Below are 17914 nucleotides of genomic sequence, written 5' to 3'. Positions count from 1 at the left end.
AGCCGGGCATGGAAGCGCGCGCCTGTAATTCCGGCTACTTGGAAGGCTGAGGCGGAAGGATCGCCGGAGCCCAACAGGTCGAGGCTGCGGTGGCTGGGAGCGGCCGGTCCACTCCAGTCAGGGTGACCGAGTGAGACTTCAACTCAAAAAAAAAAAAAAAAAAAAATTTGCGATAATGGCTCTAGAACTCAGAGAAATTCTTTCCGCATATGTGTCAGTATTTTATAAATGATAGCAAAAGAATAAATGTACAGGTGAAGAGGTGCACAGTCAGCCGGTAATCCCACGCATTTGTGAGGCCGAGGTGAGTGAATTGGTGTGCACGCGGGTTCAAGATCCGCTTGGGCAACTTGGCGAGACCTCATCTCAATAAATCAAAAAAATTAGCCAGGCGTGGTAGCGCGCACCTGTAGTTCTTGCTACTTGGAAGGCTGAGGCGGAAGGATCGCTGGAGCCCAGCAAGTCAAGGCTGCGATGGCTGGGAGCGGCCACTGCACTCCAGTCTGGGTGACAGAGTGAGACTCCAACTCAAAAGAGAAAAGAAAGAAAAATGTATAAAACAAGTCTTAAAAGGACTGAAAAGGGAAATAATAAAGCGCAAGTAATAATAATTAACAAAACAGAAACAGCAAAAAATATGAAAACAGGCCGTTTTTTTGCACGTCTTGTCTGGAGAAAGGGGAGACAATACCAGCTCACAGAGTTAGGTAGGAGAAAGTGCAGAAAAAGTAGAAGGAGCTCTTTCACGTCAAGAGGGAATTGTGTGTAGATGTCCTTGCCGTGGGTTCTCAGGGTTCTCACTCTGCAGACCGCAGAATGACATCTATGGAGTGACTGGTGGCGAGTGCTTAGATGCTGTGCTTATGAATTGAAAGTCTTAATGATTCGTGTCCCAAGAAGAACCGTGGCAAGTGGCCATAATATTTCCTACGAAAAGGAGTTCTCACCTTCGTTGGGTTATGGGTAAAATTCATTGAAGTTTCTTATTGTAGATTATAGTTCCAGGGCATGGGGGAAGGTAGATAAAATGTTTCTTAATTCATTTCACAAGTTCAGCACAATTCTAATAAGAAGCATAGCATAGTTTGGGTGGCTTTTTTTTTTTTAAGTCTTCTGTGTCAAAGCAGCATCCCCCCTCAAAATAAAGGGAAGGTTATTTCAGTTAAAACTGCAAGGACACTTGATTACGTCCAGTATTTTTTTCTATTAGTAACTTACAGCTGTCAATTAGGCAGGTAACTAACAGAAAAGATGCGAAGGAGAAAATAAAATTTACAGGTGATAAATGTTAATATACTTAGAATCCTTGAAAATGTGGCAGGACTCTCTCTTCAGCGTTTGTCACATGATGCCTTGGAAGCTGCAATGGCGCGTTGGTCTGACAAGCACGTGAGAGCCTGCAGTTGCAGACTAATCCCCCAGGTGTTGCCACTTTCCCTCCTGAGTCTTGAGTGCCCTGAGAGGGGTAGGGCTTATATAACCAACTGCCAGTTCAGCCGGAGTCTGCCTTTAGATAATTGATGCGTATGATCATCATAATAAAACAGCAGCTATCATGTGTTGATCATTAGCTCTGTTCCTGGGTGTGTGGACTTTGTACATAGCTGTCATCTGATCATCATACAAAGTAGGAACTAATAATCCCGTTTTACAGATAAAGTTGAAACTGGGACTGTTACATAGTTTTTCCAGCTGTTAATCTGGGAGTCAAACTAAATTTGTGTGATTCCCAAGTCCAGATATTTATGTATTCATTCAGCAGATACTCAGTACTACCTGTATGCCAGACACTGTTCCAGGCCCAGGTGACTCGAGCTATGAATTGATCAGACAAAATAGCTGCCCTTGTGAAACTTAGTCTACTGGGAAAGGAAGACAAAAACCAGAAAGGTGAACACAGACACATATTTAAGTATATGTTGTATACAAGAGTATATGCATTTTACATAAATATCATGATAAATAATACTAAGTACTTAGAAAAACGAAGGCGAGGGAGGGTTCGAATGTAGAAGAGTTGCAGTCTGGGAACAATTTGCAGGGAAGTTTGAAGTTTTAGGAAGGATGCCAGAGCAGGACTTCTCACAAGGTGAGATGGGAATGAAGACCCCACAGAGCTGGGAGGGCAGTGCGACTACCTGGAGAGAGCCTTTGTGAAAAGGAACCCAAGTGCAGGGGCCCTGAGTCAGGAGGGACCTGGCACCTGAAGGAAAAACCAAGCACCCTGTGAGTCTGCGGGACTGGGCGGGGAGGGGGCGTAGAGGGGTTAGGGTCCCAGAGGCTGAGGGTGCAAGGGCATAACCTCCGAAGTTGGGATCCACAGGCTTCCAGGGGAGAGTCGGAATGCACTCCACTTTTGAAACCGCATTTGGATCTGAAAGTAAATTGACCTGTATGTATCAAGGAACCTGTGACACTTAACAGGTTCCATTGGAGGGGTGGCCCTGCTTGCCTTTTCCTCTGGTTTCAGCAGCAGGTTAAACTGGAAATGGGTGTGGGGAAAACACTGAGCCATTCCAGTTAAATGTCATCCATGCAGTGGCCACCTGTTTAGACCTGACTGCAGGCATCTTGGAAGAGTCTGGCAGATATTGAGGGTCCAGGGGTCCTTGCTTTCGTGGATTTGCAACTGTCTGTCAGATACACCTGCAAGGGAAGCTTATTTATAGACGCAGCTGACCCCGAATGTTCCAGAGTCTTTGTGATTTGTTAAAAGTTCTTATGCCTTCATTTATGTTATAAGTACTACCTTAGTTTTATGAGTCTATTTGTAAGAAAAAGCCTTAGAAATGGTTTATTTCACATAATCTCTTTTGTCTTCCCCGTCGTCATTCTGACTTTGGACTTGTAGGAAGATTACTGTTTTCTCACTGGATCCTGGCTGTCCGTGAACATAGGCTCGCTGCCAGCCAGCGGGTCCTTGAGTCTGGGCATGTATCTACATGCACTGGGCTGTTCGCCCCCCATGTGTTTGAGAGTGGAAAGATGACCTCTAGGGGCGAAGCTCCCTCAGGCTGAGACGTGGAGGCATTTGCGGTGTTTGTGTTCATGCAGGTGCACCTCAGCAGGTGGTGACGCAGATCATCCGTGGGCAGCCTGTGTCCACCGCCGTCTCTTCCCCCAGCGCGGCCTCCTCCACGCCCGGGCAGAAGAGCGTGCCTCCAGCAACACCCACTGCAGCCCTCCCACAGTCCGCCTCCCCATCCCCTCGCCCCCAGCAAGGGCAGGTGAAGCTCACCATGGCTCAGCTCACCCAGCTGACCCAGGGCCATGTAAGTCACCACTCTGTTCCTCGCTGTTCTTGCTGCAAGGTCAGCACCATATACTTACTGGGATAGGTTTAAAAATATATGGGTTTTACGAAATGGCTGCTTCTAGGAGAAAGCAAAAATAACTCTTATGAGCAGGATCTGGTAAACTCCAGCTGTCCAGAGTCCTTAGACATGAGCCATCCCAGCGAGCTGGACAACCCCTTGAACCATCAACATTTTATTCGTAGGCCAGTTTCCAGGGGAAAAAGCAAATTTGAGTGCATTAAGCTGCCTCCTTGCAGGACTCATTGTTACTATCCATTATCCAGTCCTGTTCGACTTGTGGAGTGCAGCTTCCGTCAGAACTTCACATGCTGACTTTTAAAATGTGTGTTGATTCGCAAAGCATCAAGGACGTTTGTGATGCTTTCGAAGAACAGGAGGATTCGCCCGTGTGATAAGCTGGCTTCAAAACTTACTGGAGTGCCTCCGCAAGTAATACAGCCAGGTGCAGATGCTGGGAAAGGCAGGCAGGCTGGCAGAACAGCACTGCGTGCGGGACGTGGCCCCTGCGCACGGGGACACTGACTGTGTGGCTGAAGTGGCACTGCAGATCGCGGAGGAAAAGGGGCTTTTCGTTAGCTGTGGCGGAGACAGCTGAATCGCCTCCCTCTGCACAAGCTCAGTTCCAGGAGGGTGAAAGTCCTGACAGTGAAGGGCCAAGACTGTCAGCTTTCAGAAGATAAGGCAGAAGAAGATCTTCGTGACCTTCCTAGCCACACACAAAGCACCGCCATAAAGGTAAAGAGACAGAGCACAGTGACCATGCCTGTTGGCCCCACACTTTGGGCGCTGGCACAGGGAGATCTCTTGAGCCCAGGAGACCAGCCTGAGCAACAAAGTGAGACCCTGTCTCAAACAAAAAGTTCCCACACAAAGGAAAAGATTTATAAATGAACTACATTAAAAGTACGAACATCTGTTCTTTAAGCACAGTACAAGAGAGTGAGAGAGAAAAAGTATAAATATAGCCAGTCAAGTGCTAATATCCAAAATCAAGAATTACCAGAGGCTGGGCAGGGTGGCTAACACCTGTAATCCCAACATTTTGGCAATCCAAGGCAGAGGATCACTTGGGCCCATGAGTTTGAGGCAAGCCTGGGCACTACAGCAAGACATCATCTCTACAAAAAACCAAAAACTTAGCCGGTCATGGTGGCATGTGCCTGTAGTCCTAGCTACTCAGGAGGTTGAGGTAGAAGGATCGCTCGAACCCTGGAGGTCAAGACTGGTGAGCTGAGATTGTCATGATCATGCCAGTGCACTCCAACCTAGATGACCAAGTAAGATCCTGACTCCAAAAAAAAAAAACTGGGAAAGGAAAAATTGTACATAGGTCAGTAAGAAAAGGGGGAAACAAATACAGTGAGGAACGAGGACATCTAAATGTCCAAAATGCACACAAACTGATGAACTTTCTCAGTAATGAGGAAAATGCATGTCAAGACCATGGAACTGAGAGACTGGTATAAATTACGTGTCTGACAGAGCCAAGAAGCGGCAAAGATGTGGAGCAGCATGGAATCAGCTGCACAATTGGTGGGAGTGTGGATTGGTTCAGCCATTCTGGAGACCATTCAGTGTCTGGACAGTTGAAGGTGTTCATGCCCATATCCCAGAAACCTTCTAGCTCTGTCCCCAAGAAATTCTTGCTCCTGTGAGCCCCAGCATACGTGGATGCAAAGAGTCATAGCAGCATTGTCCCTAAGGCTCAAAAACAAATTCCCAAATGTCTATCCCCAGTCAGTAAGTTGCAGTCCATTCCCACAGCAGTGAAAATGAAACTTCACCCACATAGAACTGCATAGATGGTGCTCACAAATATAATATTGTGCTAAAGAAGCGAGTAAAAAAAATACCCTCTGATTCCATTTTGTATAAAGGTCACAAACAGACACAACTCAGCTGTGTTTGTGGGCTCTGTCCCCATGGTATCTCCATGATGATGTCCTGTGATTTGAACTTGGGTGGCCCTTCAAAGACAGATGACTATGTGGTGAAGAAATGCAGTGTTATCCCCAAAGTGAGGAGACTGGTTTGTTTTAAATTATGTTTGCAGTTTGTGTATTTTTGAGTGTACACAAAAAAGTATACTTTAGAAAAGGAAATGTGAGCCGTGCGTGGTAGCACGTGCCTGTAGTTCCAACTACTTGGAAAGCCGAGGCTGAAGGATCGCCGGAGCCCAAGAGGTTGAGGCTGTAGTGGCTGGAAGCGGCCACTGCACTCCCATCTGGGCGACAGAGTGAGACTCCAACTCAAAAAAAAAAAAGAAAAAGGAAAAGGAAAGCAAATGTGAATCAGCTTTGAGCGACTCTTGAATAGACTGGACTCTGTGAACTTGGTGGCATTTAGGCCAATGGGAGTCAGTTTCTGTTGCTTTCTAGTGTGCTGCCATGGTCCTGGAGGCCACGGATGCAGGATTTGTAATTCTGGACAGAACATATAGGGCCTGGGGAGCTCTGTGTTCCTGGTCCCCATTTCATAATGACTCAGACATCAGCGACCTTTGTGAGCTTGGCCCAGAACCCTCGGCTTTGTATACTTGTGCATACACCGGAGGTGATCTTTCCTGTACTGAAGAAAACAAAGTTTAGGAAATGGTGTCTCAGTGTATTACACCCTTTTGTTTGTTTGTTTGAGTTAGGATCTCACTCTGTCACCAGGCTGGAGTTCAGTGACACAATCACAGGGATCACAACTCACGGCAACCTTGGCCTCCCAGACTCAGGGGATACTTCCAACTCAGCATCTCAGTTAGCTGGGACTACAGGTGCATACCACTACACTTGGCTATGTTTTTGAATTGCTGTGGAGATGAGGTTTCACTTTATTGCCCAGGCTGGTCTCAACTCCTAGGCTCAAGTGATCCTCCCACCTCAGCCTCCCAAAGTGCAGGTGTGAGCCACCGTGCCCAGTGTATCTCACTTTAACTTAGGCAAGGGACTTGACCTTTTTCTTCATTGTGAATATGATTATATTTATGTTTATATTTATATTTTCTCAGCCTACTATATGAAGTCACAAGTCCATTGTGAGAATCGAATGAGGCAACGCATATTAGGATGCTTTGAAAACTGTAAAATATGAATATAAGAGGATTTAAGTTGGAGACCTCAGTTGTTCACCCTGATGCCCATATCTTGTAGATTGGGAAGCGCAGATCTGGAGGAATGGTGCTGCTCATAGGGAGATGCCTGGCGTCTGTTGGCAGACCTGAGCTGGAACTCTGGGTCAGGGCCTGTCCCCTGAGCAGCTTGACTATTCTTGTTTTAGCTGATCTGTGAACTGTCTTTTAGAGAGCGGGCCCCTTGTAGTACAGGCTTCCCCTGTGGAGTGAGGGTTCTGGGAAACCGTCGACATCCGTATGCCAGCTAGCATTGTCGGGAGAGGCTGCATTTGGTTTCAGTGAGCGTTTTTGTTCTGGGGGTTTTTTTTGGAGATTCTTCCAACACATTTGCCCATTGCATGATGGGTGATTGATGAGAGCGCCTGCCCACACCACACTGAGTGTTCAGCGACTTTTGACCAAAAACAGCATGACCCCTAGGTCCCACCCTCCCTGTTTACCTGATCTTGCCCGGGTGACTTTTTTTGTTTCTCCGGATGAAATAAGTCCTCAGTGGGAAACATTTTGTCGGTGTGGAAGAGATGAAACAACAAAAGACCAGAAACACTAAAAGGCATCAAAGTGGACAAGTTCAAAAAGTTTTGAGCAGTGGAAAAAGCATCTCAGTGGGTGTATTTCATCCAGCGGAGAGGACTTTGATGGTGACTGAAGTTTAAACATGGAAGAATAAATACACCGTTTTTATAAGTAAATTCTGGGTATTTTTGTTCCTCCCTTGTAAATTCCTGCTGGTACCATTCCATAGACATTCAAATACGTATTTTCATTATAGTAAGGAGCTTTACGACATAAAAATGATTCAATACATACAGGTTGATGCTTTGAACATTTTACATGTTGTGTGTTTTTCCCACAGGGTGGCAATCAGGGTTTGACGGTAGTCATTCAAGGACAAGGTCAAACTACTGGACAGTTGCAGTTGATCCCTCAAGGGGTGACTGTCCTCCCAGGCCCCGGTCAGCAGCTCATGCAGGCTGCAATGCCAAATGGCACCATTCAGCGCTTCCTGTTCACCCCGTTGGCAACGGCGGCCAGCACAGCCAGCACTACCACCACCACCGTCTCCACCACAGCAGCAGGTAGTCTTCAGCCTTGTCAGAAATGCTGCACGTGTTTCCACATCCCGCTAGGCGAGCAGGGTCCAGAGCACCAGGCTTTGCCTTGGGAGGACTCGCCACGGGCAGTCCACAGCCAGGCTCAAAGCCCCGTGCTGCTCTTGGGCCCTGTTCCCACAGAATCCTGTCACTCCTCCTCCTGCCACCCGCCTGCACACAGAGATTCACAAAGAGGCAGAAAGAACGGGCATCTCTCAGCTGTGCCCACCCTGTTCCCTGCCAAGCCCTGTGGGTGCTGCTGAGTCCTAGAAGTGACCTCAGGGAGGGTGGATGCCTTCAGCTCCTGCCCTGAACTGAGGGCGCCAGGCCCAGGCCACTCTGTCAGCTTTCTGCAAGGCACTTCCTAGCTGCTGCCATGCCATGGGAGAAAAGAAAATCGTGCCAGCTTGCCAGGGTCAGAAACCCTGGCTGGTTTCCAGAGACTGCACCTTGCTTTGAAGCCAGCCCTTGGGCCAGACGTGGTGACTCACGCCTATAATCCCAGCATGTCAGGAGGTTGAGGTGAGAGGATTGCCTGAGTTCACGGGTTCAAGACCAGCTGGCCAACTTGGCAAGACCTCATCTCTGCAATAAATCAAAAAACCAGCCGGGCATAGTGGCGCATGTCTGTAGTTCCAGCTACTTGGAAGGCTGAGGCAGGAGGATGACCTGTGCCCAGCAGGTTAAGACTGTGGTGGTCATGAGCGTGCCACTGCACTCCAGCCTGGGCGACCGAGTGAGACTCCAACTCAAAAAGAAAAAAAAGAAGCAGTTACTGAAGCCAGCCCTTTAGCGAGTGAGCAAAGGTTCAGAGGACAGTCAGGGAAAAGTGCCCCATGCCCAGGTGGAGAGTCCTAGCTCCACTCCCAGGCTGGGAGTCCTTACCGAACCTGTCTGAAAGGAGTGTCTCAGGTCATCCATCTTCTATGCCCAAACAGAATCTCCCCCTCTAGAAAATCCCCTTCCGACTCTTTGATAACCACAGTCGTATGTTCTAGAGTAACAGCAATGGCTTGTCTCTCCTTTTTACAGGCACAGGCGAACAGAGACAGAGTAAATTATCACCCCAGGCACAGGGGCCACAAGCCTCAGCCCTGCCAGCTGCTCTGCCCGCCCAGCCCTCCACCACAAGTCCTCCAGATGCCCAGCCACCGGCGGCCCCGCCTCCAGCCCCACCCCCTCCCCCGCCCCTAGTCCCAGCTCAGCCTGAAGTTCAGACCCAGACAGCAGTGGCATCCCATGTCCCTCCTGAAGCACAGCCCGTCCGAGCACCATCATCCAAACCCCAAGGGGCAGCACAGCCTCCGCCTCAAAGTAGTGTCCAAGAACTGCCTCCTGCTCGGGTCCAGAGTCCACCGTTGACTCGAGTACGGCCGTCAACTCCCTCTCAGGCGCCTCCCGGACAGCAGCCCCAGGGTCAGACTCCAGCCTCACAACTGATTCCAATTCTGCCACATACCTCTCTTCCGACACCTTCCCAAGGCCAGCCACAGGCACAGCCCCAGGTACAGTCCTCACCGCCCCCTCTGCCGTCAGGACCATCCCTGTCCCATCCTCAGCCACACGTGCCGCAGCCGCAGCCCCAAGTCCTCGCCGCGCCTCAGCTGCAGCCAGCCCAGGTCCTCTCCCAGACGCAGCCGCCAGTCGTGGCTCAGACCCCAGCCCCACAAGGCGGCGTGCCCCCACAGCCCACACTCCAGCTGCCTGCTCAGGCTCCGCAGAGCAGCGCTGTGCAGACGCCCCCAGTTCAGAACGTGGTGGCAGTGCAGGCAGCCAGTGTGCAGGAGCAGCTGCAGAGGGTGCAGCGACTCAGGGACCAGCAGCAAAGGAAGAAGCAGCAGCAGATAGAGATTAAGCGTGAACACACCCTCCAGGCTGCTAATCAGAGGGAAATCATTCAGAAACAGGTAAAGTCGCCAAGGGAAGCGGTGTGTCCAGTAGCGTGGCTTACTGTGCTGTGCGGGAGGCTTAGTGCTGGGTATGGGCCTCGGAAGAAGCACCGGACAGGCCAGAAAGCATTGATGGCTGCTGTGGCTTGGAACCCTTTGCTGCAGAGAGAGATGTCGACACAGTTGCGACGATAAAGAGAGTCCGTGCTTGCGGGAACCAACCTGTGTTTTGGAAGGGAAGATGGGAGTTACAAGTTTTAATTGTTAACACAAAACTTGGAGGTCTGCCTAAGTTTTAAAGGCACTTCAGGCATTACGTTACTTGAGGTTGCCATGCCTGGTTTGCATTGCTGCCACTTACTCTGTCTCCCAGGCTGGAGTGCAGTGGCACACTCATGGCCACCCCAGCATCAACTTGCTGGGCTCAGGCAATCCCTCTGCCTCAGCCTTCCAAGTAGCTGGAACTACAGGAGCACGCTACCACACCTGGCTAATTTTTGGATATCTTGTAGAGATAAAGTCTCACCAAGTTGCCCAGGCTGATCTCGAACCCCTGAGCTCAAGCAGTCCTCTCACCTCAACCTCCAAAAGTCCTGGGGTTGGAGGTTTGAGCCAACATGCCCGGCCTAGAACTTTTAAATACATATTACTTCATAGCTTAAATAGAAATCAACAGCATGCAGTGACATGTCACCAGGTGTTGGGGGCATGTGGCCGTCCAAGGAGCTAGAGGTGGTCCCATGGGCAAATCTGCAGTTTGCCCAATGTGCTACCTCAGCACCAGGCTGGAACTGGAGTGTTTCTCCGTGTGGCAGAACAAGGCATGAAACCTCTCTGCCCCCCCAGCTCCTGGGCCTTCCATGAATGATCCAGGAGTTCATATGTGTCTCCCTTGCTGTGTCCTCATTAAAACCACTCTTTCCAGCCGCACAGGTGCTTTTGAGGTTTCAGTGAAGTCATATGTGTAGAACACTGTTTAAACAGCAGAGCTATTTTAAAGAGATAATATGCCTCAAGATGGATGTCCTGTGTATTGTATTTAAGTGTATTCTTACCCAGCTGTCAGTGCTGTGTATCTAAAACCTGGCTTTCTCCAGTGTCTGTCCTTCATCTCTCCATGGGGGTCGCTGGTTGAAACTGACGCTTGGGAAGAAGCATGGCCTTCTGCGATGACAGCTGGGCTAAGTTCCTGCTGCATTACTTACTCTTTCATCTTCAACAACGTGATCAGTGTCAGTATCTGGCCTGTCATTTATGAAAGTATTATCGCTCTGGTCAGTGTCGTTTGAGGAGTAGATAAGGTTACGTCGAGTGCTTGGCAGTGCAGCACCCCGAAGGGCCGAGTACCTGGGCCGTCAGTAGCTGCCGATTTTATTTGTATTTTGGTGCTCAGTTCTCCCGTTTCTTGGAAAACCACATGCGTGGGCTCTGATGGCTGCGGCTGTGCCCGTGCTGCCGATAGCCCTTGTAAAGCGCGTGGCCGGCTCTGTTCTGTCCTGAAGGTGGTGATGAAGCACAACGCGGTGATCGAGCACCTGCGGCAGAAGAAGAGCATGACGCCTGCCGAGAGGGAGGAGAACCAGAGGTAGGCGGCGTGCGGGCAGCCTTCGTGGGCGTGCTGAGCGTGTGCGTGCTGTCTGGCTAAGTGTGGTGAGCCCTGCGCTGAGTGGCGCTCGTACTGTGTGAGCCTCGGGTGCTCTCCCGCCATGGGAAGCTGTTCTCGTAGACACTAGGGGAGTCGTGTCTTCGCCTTCCGCGTGGGCGCCCAGCATCACCTAGGCTGTGTATTTCTCTCTAGAATGATTGTCTGTAACCAGGTGATGAAGTCTATTTTGGATAAGATAGATAAAGAAGAAAAACAGGCGGCCAAGAAGCGGAAGCGTGAGGAGAGCGTGGAGCAGAAACGCAGCAGGCAGAATGCCAGCAAGCTGTCGGCTCTGCTCTTCCGGCACAAGGAGCAGCTACGTGCCGAGATCCTGCGCAAGCGGGCGCTACTGGACAAGGACCTGCAGGTGGACGTGCAGGTGCGCTCTGGCCCCCGCAGCCGGTCCCTCTCCTCCTCTCCTGGGGCTTCTCAGGCAAATGTGGCAGCTCGGCATGTTCTCAGATGTGCATCTGTGTAGAGAGCACACACATCGAAAGGTGCTGCCATGCCTGAATGCATGGCATGTGGCATTCTTCACACAGAGCCCTGAGAATTGGGTGTGAGGGTAATGTGGCAGGACACCGGCGGGAGCGGCTTTCATTGTGGCTTTCCTGCAGAAGGTAGACAAGCTGTGAGACAATGGTGAAAGCCTGAGAAATGAGGTGTACCCATTTAAACCCGACAGATTTCCTCCTTGGCTTGCATTCTCAAGGAGTTTATTAAAAAATGAAAGCAGGCCGGGCTCGGTGGCTTAGCCTGTAATCCCGCGCTTTGGGAGGCCAAGGTGAGTGGACTGCCTGAGCCCGCGGGTTCGAGGCCAGCCTGGGCAACTTGGCGAGACCTCATCTCTACAATAAATCAAAAACATTAGCCGGGCATGGCAGCACGTGCCTGTAGTTCCAGCTACTTGGAAGGCTGAGGCGGAAGGATCGCCGGAGCCCAGCAGGTCGAGGCTGCAGTGGTCAGGAGCGGCCACTGCACTCCAGTCTGAGTGACAGAGTGAGATTCCAACTCAAAAAAAAAAAAAGTGAAAGCAGGCCGGGCTCGATGGCTCAGCCTATAATCCCAGCACTTTGGGAGGCCGAGGCAAGTGGATTGCCTGAGTCCACAGGTAGACTTAAACTCAAAAAAAAAAAAGTGAGAGTAAACATCTATTTATATGTTTTCACACAGCTTTTTGAAAGAGAAGTAGGTGGTGGGGGCGATGGCTTACACCTGTCATCCCAGCACTTTGTGGGGTAGAGGCTAGAGGATTGCATGAGCCCATGGTTTCGAGACCAGCCTGGACATTGTGGCGAGACCTTGTCTCTACAATAAATCAAAAAATTATCGGTGCGTGGTGACACATTCCTGTGGTTCCAGCTATTTGAAAGGCTGAGTTGGAAGGATCAACTGAACCCAGGAGGTTGAGGCTGCCATGGCTGTGAGCGTGCAACTGCACTCCAGTCTGAGTGACAGAGTGAGACTCGCACTCAAAAAGAACAGAAGTAGGCTATCTTAAACGTCCTGTAGACTGTTTTATTCATTTTACGAAGGAGAAAAACACTTAAAGTACTAACCAGACCAACAGTCAACATTACATAACTCTGAACCATTTGAGTTCTTCCCACTGAAGTCAGGAACCAGACAGTAGTACCAGCAGTCAACAATATTGTTTAGCGTTTCTGGAAGTTCCAGCTAATGTGTTAAGCCAAGAATGAGAAATGAAAGATAAGAATTGGAAGAAAGAAGACAAAACTTAAAAAGATGAAACTTGTGTATGATGTGATTATTACATCAAAACCCCAAGAGAAAAATTACTACAATTTATGAGAGAATTCAGTAACATAGTTACAGGATAAGCATTAATGCTACAGTCATTGTCGAGAAAGTGTAAAGTTCTTGCTGAGCATGGTGGCCTGTCATCCCAGCACTTTAGGAGGCAGAGGCAAGAGGATTGCCTGAGCCCAAGAGTTCGAGACCAGTCTGGGCCACTTGGTGAGACCTTGTCTCTACATTAAATCAAAAAATTAGCTGGACATGGTGGCATGCACCTATAGTTTGAGCTTCACAGACAGCTGAAGCGGAAGGATCGCCTGAGTCCAGCAGATTGAGGCTGTGGTGGCTATGATCATACCACTGCATTCCAACCTGGGTGACAGAATGGGACTCTGACTCCAGAAAATCAATTATTGAAGATAGACAAAATAAAATTAAGAGTTAAGTTAGTAAGTTAATAAGAAAAGAAGATCCAGGCATGGTGGCTCACGCCTGTAATCCCAATACTCTGCAAGGCCAAGGTAAGAGGTTTGCTTGGGCCTAGGAGTGTGAGACCGGCCTGGGTGACACAGTGAGACCTTGTCTCTACAAAAAAATCAGAAAATTAGCTGGGATTGGTGGTGCACACCTGTGGTCCCAGCTACTTGGAGGCTGAGACTGAAGGATCACTTGAGCCCAGATCAAGGTTACAGTGAGCTAGGATGTTCATTAACGTGTTAAGAGAGATTTGGAATCAGTCTCAAGTCTTCTGATGATGCCAGAAAAACCAAGCTGAATTTCTCCTGTGCGCACTCTCACAACACAGGTGACTTCTGACACCAGACATGTGGGCGTTTTTCACTGTTGTCTGGAGACAGTATGCAGGCCACAGGCTGAGACCACCCCTTCCTCAGTGCCATCACAAGCTCCAGGTGGTTGTGTCCATTCTTCCAACCGCTGGCTAGAAATTGGGTACTCATGACCCGCCTTGGGGTTTTACTGATTGGGTAGAGCAGCTTGCAGAAGCCACGGAAACACTCACTAACGTGACGTTTACCAGCCTGTTACCAAGGTTAACACCACCAGATGACAGGAGGCACGTGTGGGTGAGACCTGTGGGAAAGAGGCGAGGAACCTCCTTGTGGGTTCTTATGTAGGCTCAGGAAAGAGGCATAGTGGTGATGTCATTGCCAGTGGGCCCAGCTTCACCTCAGTGCCTCACCCTCCCCAGAGGCTGGCTCCCCTGACAGCCTGTCTGCGTCAGCCTACACGGACACTCGACCCTTGGAGACTGTCCGTGGGAGACAGGAGGAGGGCAAGTCCACAGTCACAGCCAAGAGAGTGGGGTCGGCCCGTGGATGGGCTGTCATGTGCGGGAGGAAGTCTGGCGTCTCTGACCCTGAGTGCCACATGCTACGCATCTCCTTCATTTCAGCAGTCCCCAACCCCGCCTGTCCAGGTATATTCCTGAACACTCCTCAGGAGGATCAGACCCACCCCCAGCTGAGAACTACTGGAGTCAACGCACTGTCAAGTCGCCACAGAGTGGCTTCCATTTTAACAAAATAATGAGACGTTGTGGTTTTTTGTGATTTGTTTTTAAATCCTTGGGAGAAACTCCCAATGACAAACACTTGAGCAAAGAAATGCAGGCTATGGAACAGTGCATGTACCATGTGATGGCCTGTTCAGTTCCCTCAGCGGATGTTTCCTTAGCGTTTCAGGTGGGCCACGCTGTCCCTGCCTTGCACTCTGCACCGAGTGGGCCAATATGTGTGGTGTATATTTTCTATACATTCAGTTGTCCTTTGAAGTAGCCCCCTTGGCCAACAAGTAGGAATTGCCTGTAATTCTACTCCCAGAGATAATGGTTTTAAAATAATTTTAGAGTATATTTTGCATATACAATTGTTAATGTATATATATGAATACATTTTATGCAGAAGCAATCTCGTGAGGAAGAAGAATCATACTCTCAGAATGTTCACTCAGCATTGTCCTTAGCTAATAAGTAGAATTAATTTACCTCTAATTTGCTTTGGAGGATAACGTTCATTTTATTTTCTCTTTTGAGCTGAAACGTGGAGGATAAATATTAATAACTGACTCTCTAGATGGCAGAATTGTTTTCTAAACTTTTTTTTTTTTTTTTTTACTTTAAGTCTCACTCTGCCACCTACGCTGGAGTGCAATGGCATGCTCACAGCTACCGCAGCCTCGACCTGTAGGCGATCCTTCTGCCTCAGCCTTCCTAGTAACTGGAGCTACAGGCACATGCCATCACCCCAGCTAATTTTTTGTTTTGTCTTGTTGTAGAGATGAGGTCTCACAGAGTTGTCCAGTCTGGTCTTGAAACCCTTGGCTCAGGTGATCCGTCTCAGCATCCCAGGGTTGGGATTATAGATGTGAGGCACTCGCCTGGCCCTACTTTCTTTTCTTTTCTTTTCTTTTCTTTTCTTTTTTTTCTTTTTTTGAATTGGAATCTCACTCTGTCACCCATGCTAGAGTGCAGTGGCATGCTCACAGCCATCCCAGCATCGACCTCCTGGGCTCCGGCGATCCTTCCACCTCAGCCTTCCAAGTAACTAGAACTACTGGCATGCGCTACCATGCCCAGCTTTTTTTTTTTAATTGTAGAGGCAAGGTCTCGTCATGATTCCCAGGCTGGTCTTGAACCTGTGGGCTCAGGCAACCCTCTTGCCTCGGCCTCCCAAAGTGCTGGGATTACAGGTTTGAGCCACTGGGCCCAGCCCTGGCCCTACTTTCAAATATATATATGTCCCAGCATTTTCTAAAATAAAATTTGATGATTTTTATATTTGTAAGAGATGTGATTGTGTCTTTTGTTTCTAACTATTCTCACATCATTTTTGCCTGTCTTTTTAAAAATTAGGCTTTATTTTTTTATTTATTTATTTTTTTTGAGTTGGAGTCTCACTCTGTCGCCCAGACTGGAGTACAGTGGCCACTCCCGGCCACCGCAGCCTCGACCTGCTGGGCTCTAGCGATCCTTCCACCTCAGCCTCCCGAGTAGCTGGAACTACAAGCGCACGCTACCATGCCCAGCTGATTTTTTAAAAAATTTATTGTAGAGATGAGGTCTCGCCAAGTTGCCCAGGCAGGTCTCGAACCCGCGGGCTCAGGCATTCCACTCACTTCAGCCTCCCAAAGGCACGGGATTACAGGCTGAGCCACCAAGCCCAGCCCTACTCAATTTTTAATAGAACTTACACCTTCATGAAGTCTTTGGATATCTCAGATATATGTATTATAAAGTTTTTGTCAAATTGTTCTGTAGTTTCATGTGGAATGAATTCAGATTCAGACATTGATATGGTTAGTGGGTTTTGTTTTGTTTTGTTTTGTTTTGTTTTTGAGTTGGAGTCTCACTCTGTCGCCCAGACTGGAATGCAGTGGCCGCTCCCGGCCACCGCAGCCTCGACCTGCTGGGCTCCGGCGATCCTTCCGCCTCAGCCTTCCAAGGAGCTGGAACTACAGGCGCGCGCTACCACGCCCAGCTAATTTTTTGTTTATTATAGAGATGAGGTTTCGCCAAGTTGCCCGGGTGGGTCTCAAACCCGCGGGCTCAGGCAGTTCACTCACCTCAGCCTCCCAAAGCGCTGGGATTACAGACTGAGCTACCAAGCCCAGCCTCTTTTTTCTTTTTTTAAGTCGGAGTCTTACTCTGTGACCCAGTTTGGAGTGCAGTGGCACGCTCACTCACGGCCACCATACCCTCAACTTGCTGTACTCAGTCAGTCCTTCTGCCTCTGCCTTCCAAGTAGCTGGAACTACAGGCACACGCCGTCACACCCAGCTAATTTTTTGATATATTGCAAATAGTTCTTGCCAAGTTGCCCAGCTGGTCTTGAGTCCCTGGGCTCAGGCGATCCTCTTGCCTGCGCCTCCCGAGGTGCTGGGATTATAGGCATTAGCCCCTGGGCCCGACCCTTTTCGTTTCCTTTTCCTGAACACCTCCATGAAGTCTCTGCTTTAGAGTCTGTAAAGCTTCCGTCGGCTCAGGATTTCTTCCCGTGATCACAGCAGCTCTGTCGTTTGGCAGCCGGGACACAGCTCCGTCCACGTCGGAGCCCGTGCCCACAGGAGCGGACTGGTCAGGGAGGAAGGCTGCCTCGCCTGCTTGCTCGCCGCCTCCTCCCCCCAGCAGTCACTGCTTGAGCATGCTTTCACCTTTAACCTGCGTGCCGTCTTGTGAACGAGCTGCAGCGGTCTCCTCGTCTCCGGCCGCTTCATGCCCAGAATGTCCTCGCAGGGTTGGCAGTTTTTAAAGAAGGCCCCCGGCTTTGATGTCACTCTCTGAGGCCAGCAGGAGAGGAGCAGCCTGTGGGCTCCATAGAGCGCTCTAAAGGAAGTGTGGGAGGGAAGATAATGATTATGAAGAAGGTATTTGGGGGATATTTTTGGTACTTTAATTGTCTCCAATTTTAAGAAAGCTCCTTTTTCATAACTTTGATTTATGTCCATCACGTTTGCTTGTGGATGCCAGTCTCTAGCTTTTATGCAGGGCAATACCGTGTGCTTTGATCATCATTTCCAAGAATGAGTTGTAAGTGCCAGCTAGGAGCAATGTGTTTAAAAGCACTTCACGGGACAAAAAGGAGTTTCAACTTACAGCAGAAGCTGTATTGAGAACCCTCTTGCAGTCTGGAGCTCTGGGGGTGAGAAGGACCATCGCAGGACTCCCCACCTTTGGGTCCCAGAGCAGCCGGTGGTGGCGGGCACAGAGTCTCCTCCCAAGGCCGTGAGCCAGGATGAGCTGAGGACTCTTTCAAGTCCCTGCTAGCTGCTGCCACGTGGTCTTCATGTTCCACTTCTGGTGGCCTTAACAGGGTCCATGATTTGGGAAAGCTCTTGCATGAGCCTGCTGAGACCGGCTGCCCTGGGACTGATCTGTGAGCTCCTTCCAGGGGTGGTCACTGTGGTTCTCCGGTGCACTTGCGGAGTTCTGACAATGGTCTTGTATTGTCTTCCATTGACAACAGGAAGAGCTGAGGAGAGACCTGAAAATTAAGAAGGAAAAAGACCTGATGCAGGCAGCTCAGGCCACTGCTGTAGCCGTGCCCACGCCCCCGGTGCCGGCAGCTCCGCCC

The 17914-nt window shown here is 49.6% G+C and overlaps 1 protein-coding gene across 1 annotated transcript in view; it reads left to right on the top strand.

Annotated features, from left to right (window-relative positions):
* BPTF (bromodomain PHD finger transcription factor) overlaps window positions 1-17914 on the top strand; it is a 115614-nt gene that overhangs the window by 79504 nt on the left and 18196 nt on the right. The window contains exons 21-26 of the mRNA XM_021708068.1: window positions 3055-3272; window positions 7295-7517; window positions 8565-9439; window positions 10924-11006; window positions 11220-11445; window positions 17807-17913. Coding sequence (XP_021563743.1) covers window positions 3055-3272; window positions 7295-7517; window positions 8565-9439; window positions 10924-11006; window positions 11220-11445; window positions 17807-17913 — 1732 coding nt within the window. The remainder of the gene's footprint in view (window positions 1-3054; window positions 3273-7294; window positions 7518-8564; window positions 9440-10923; window positions 11007-11219; window positions 11446-17806; window position 17914) is intronic.

Source organism: Carlito syrichta, unplaced genomic scaffold, assembly GCF_000164805.1.
Source record: "Carlito syrichta isolate Samal-C Ts95f unplaced genomic scaffold, Tarsius_syrichta-2.0.1 Scaffold130550, whole genome shotgun sequence".
Classification (NCBI taxonomy): domain Eukaryota; kingdom Metazoa; phylum Chordata; class Mammalia; order Primates; family Tarsiidae; genus Carlito; species Carlito syrichta.
The sequence above is the reverse complement of the archived record's forward strand: the minus strand, read 5'-3'. Positions and strand labels throughout refer to the sequence as shown.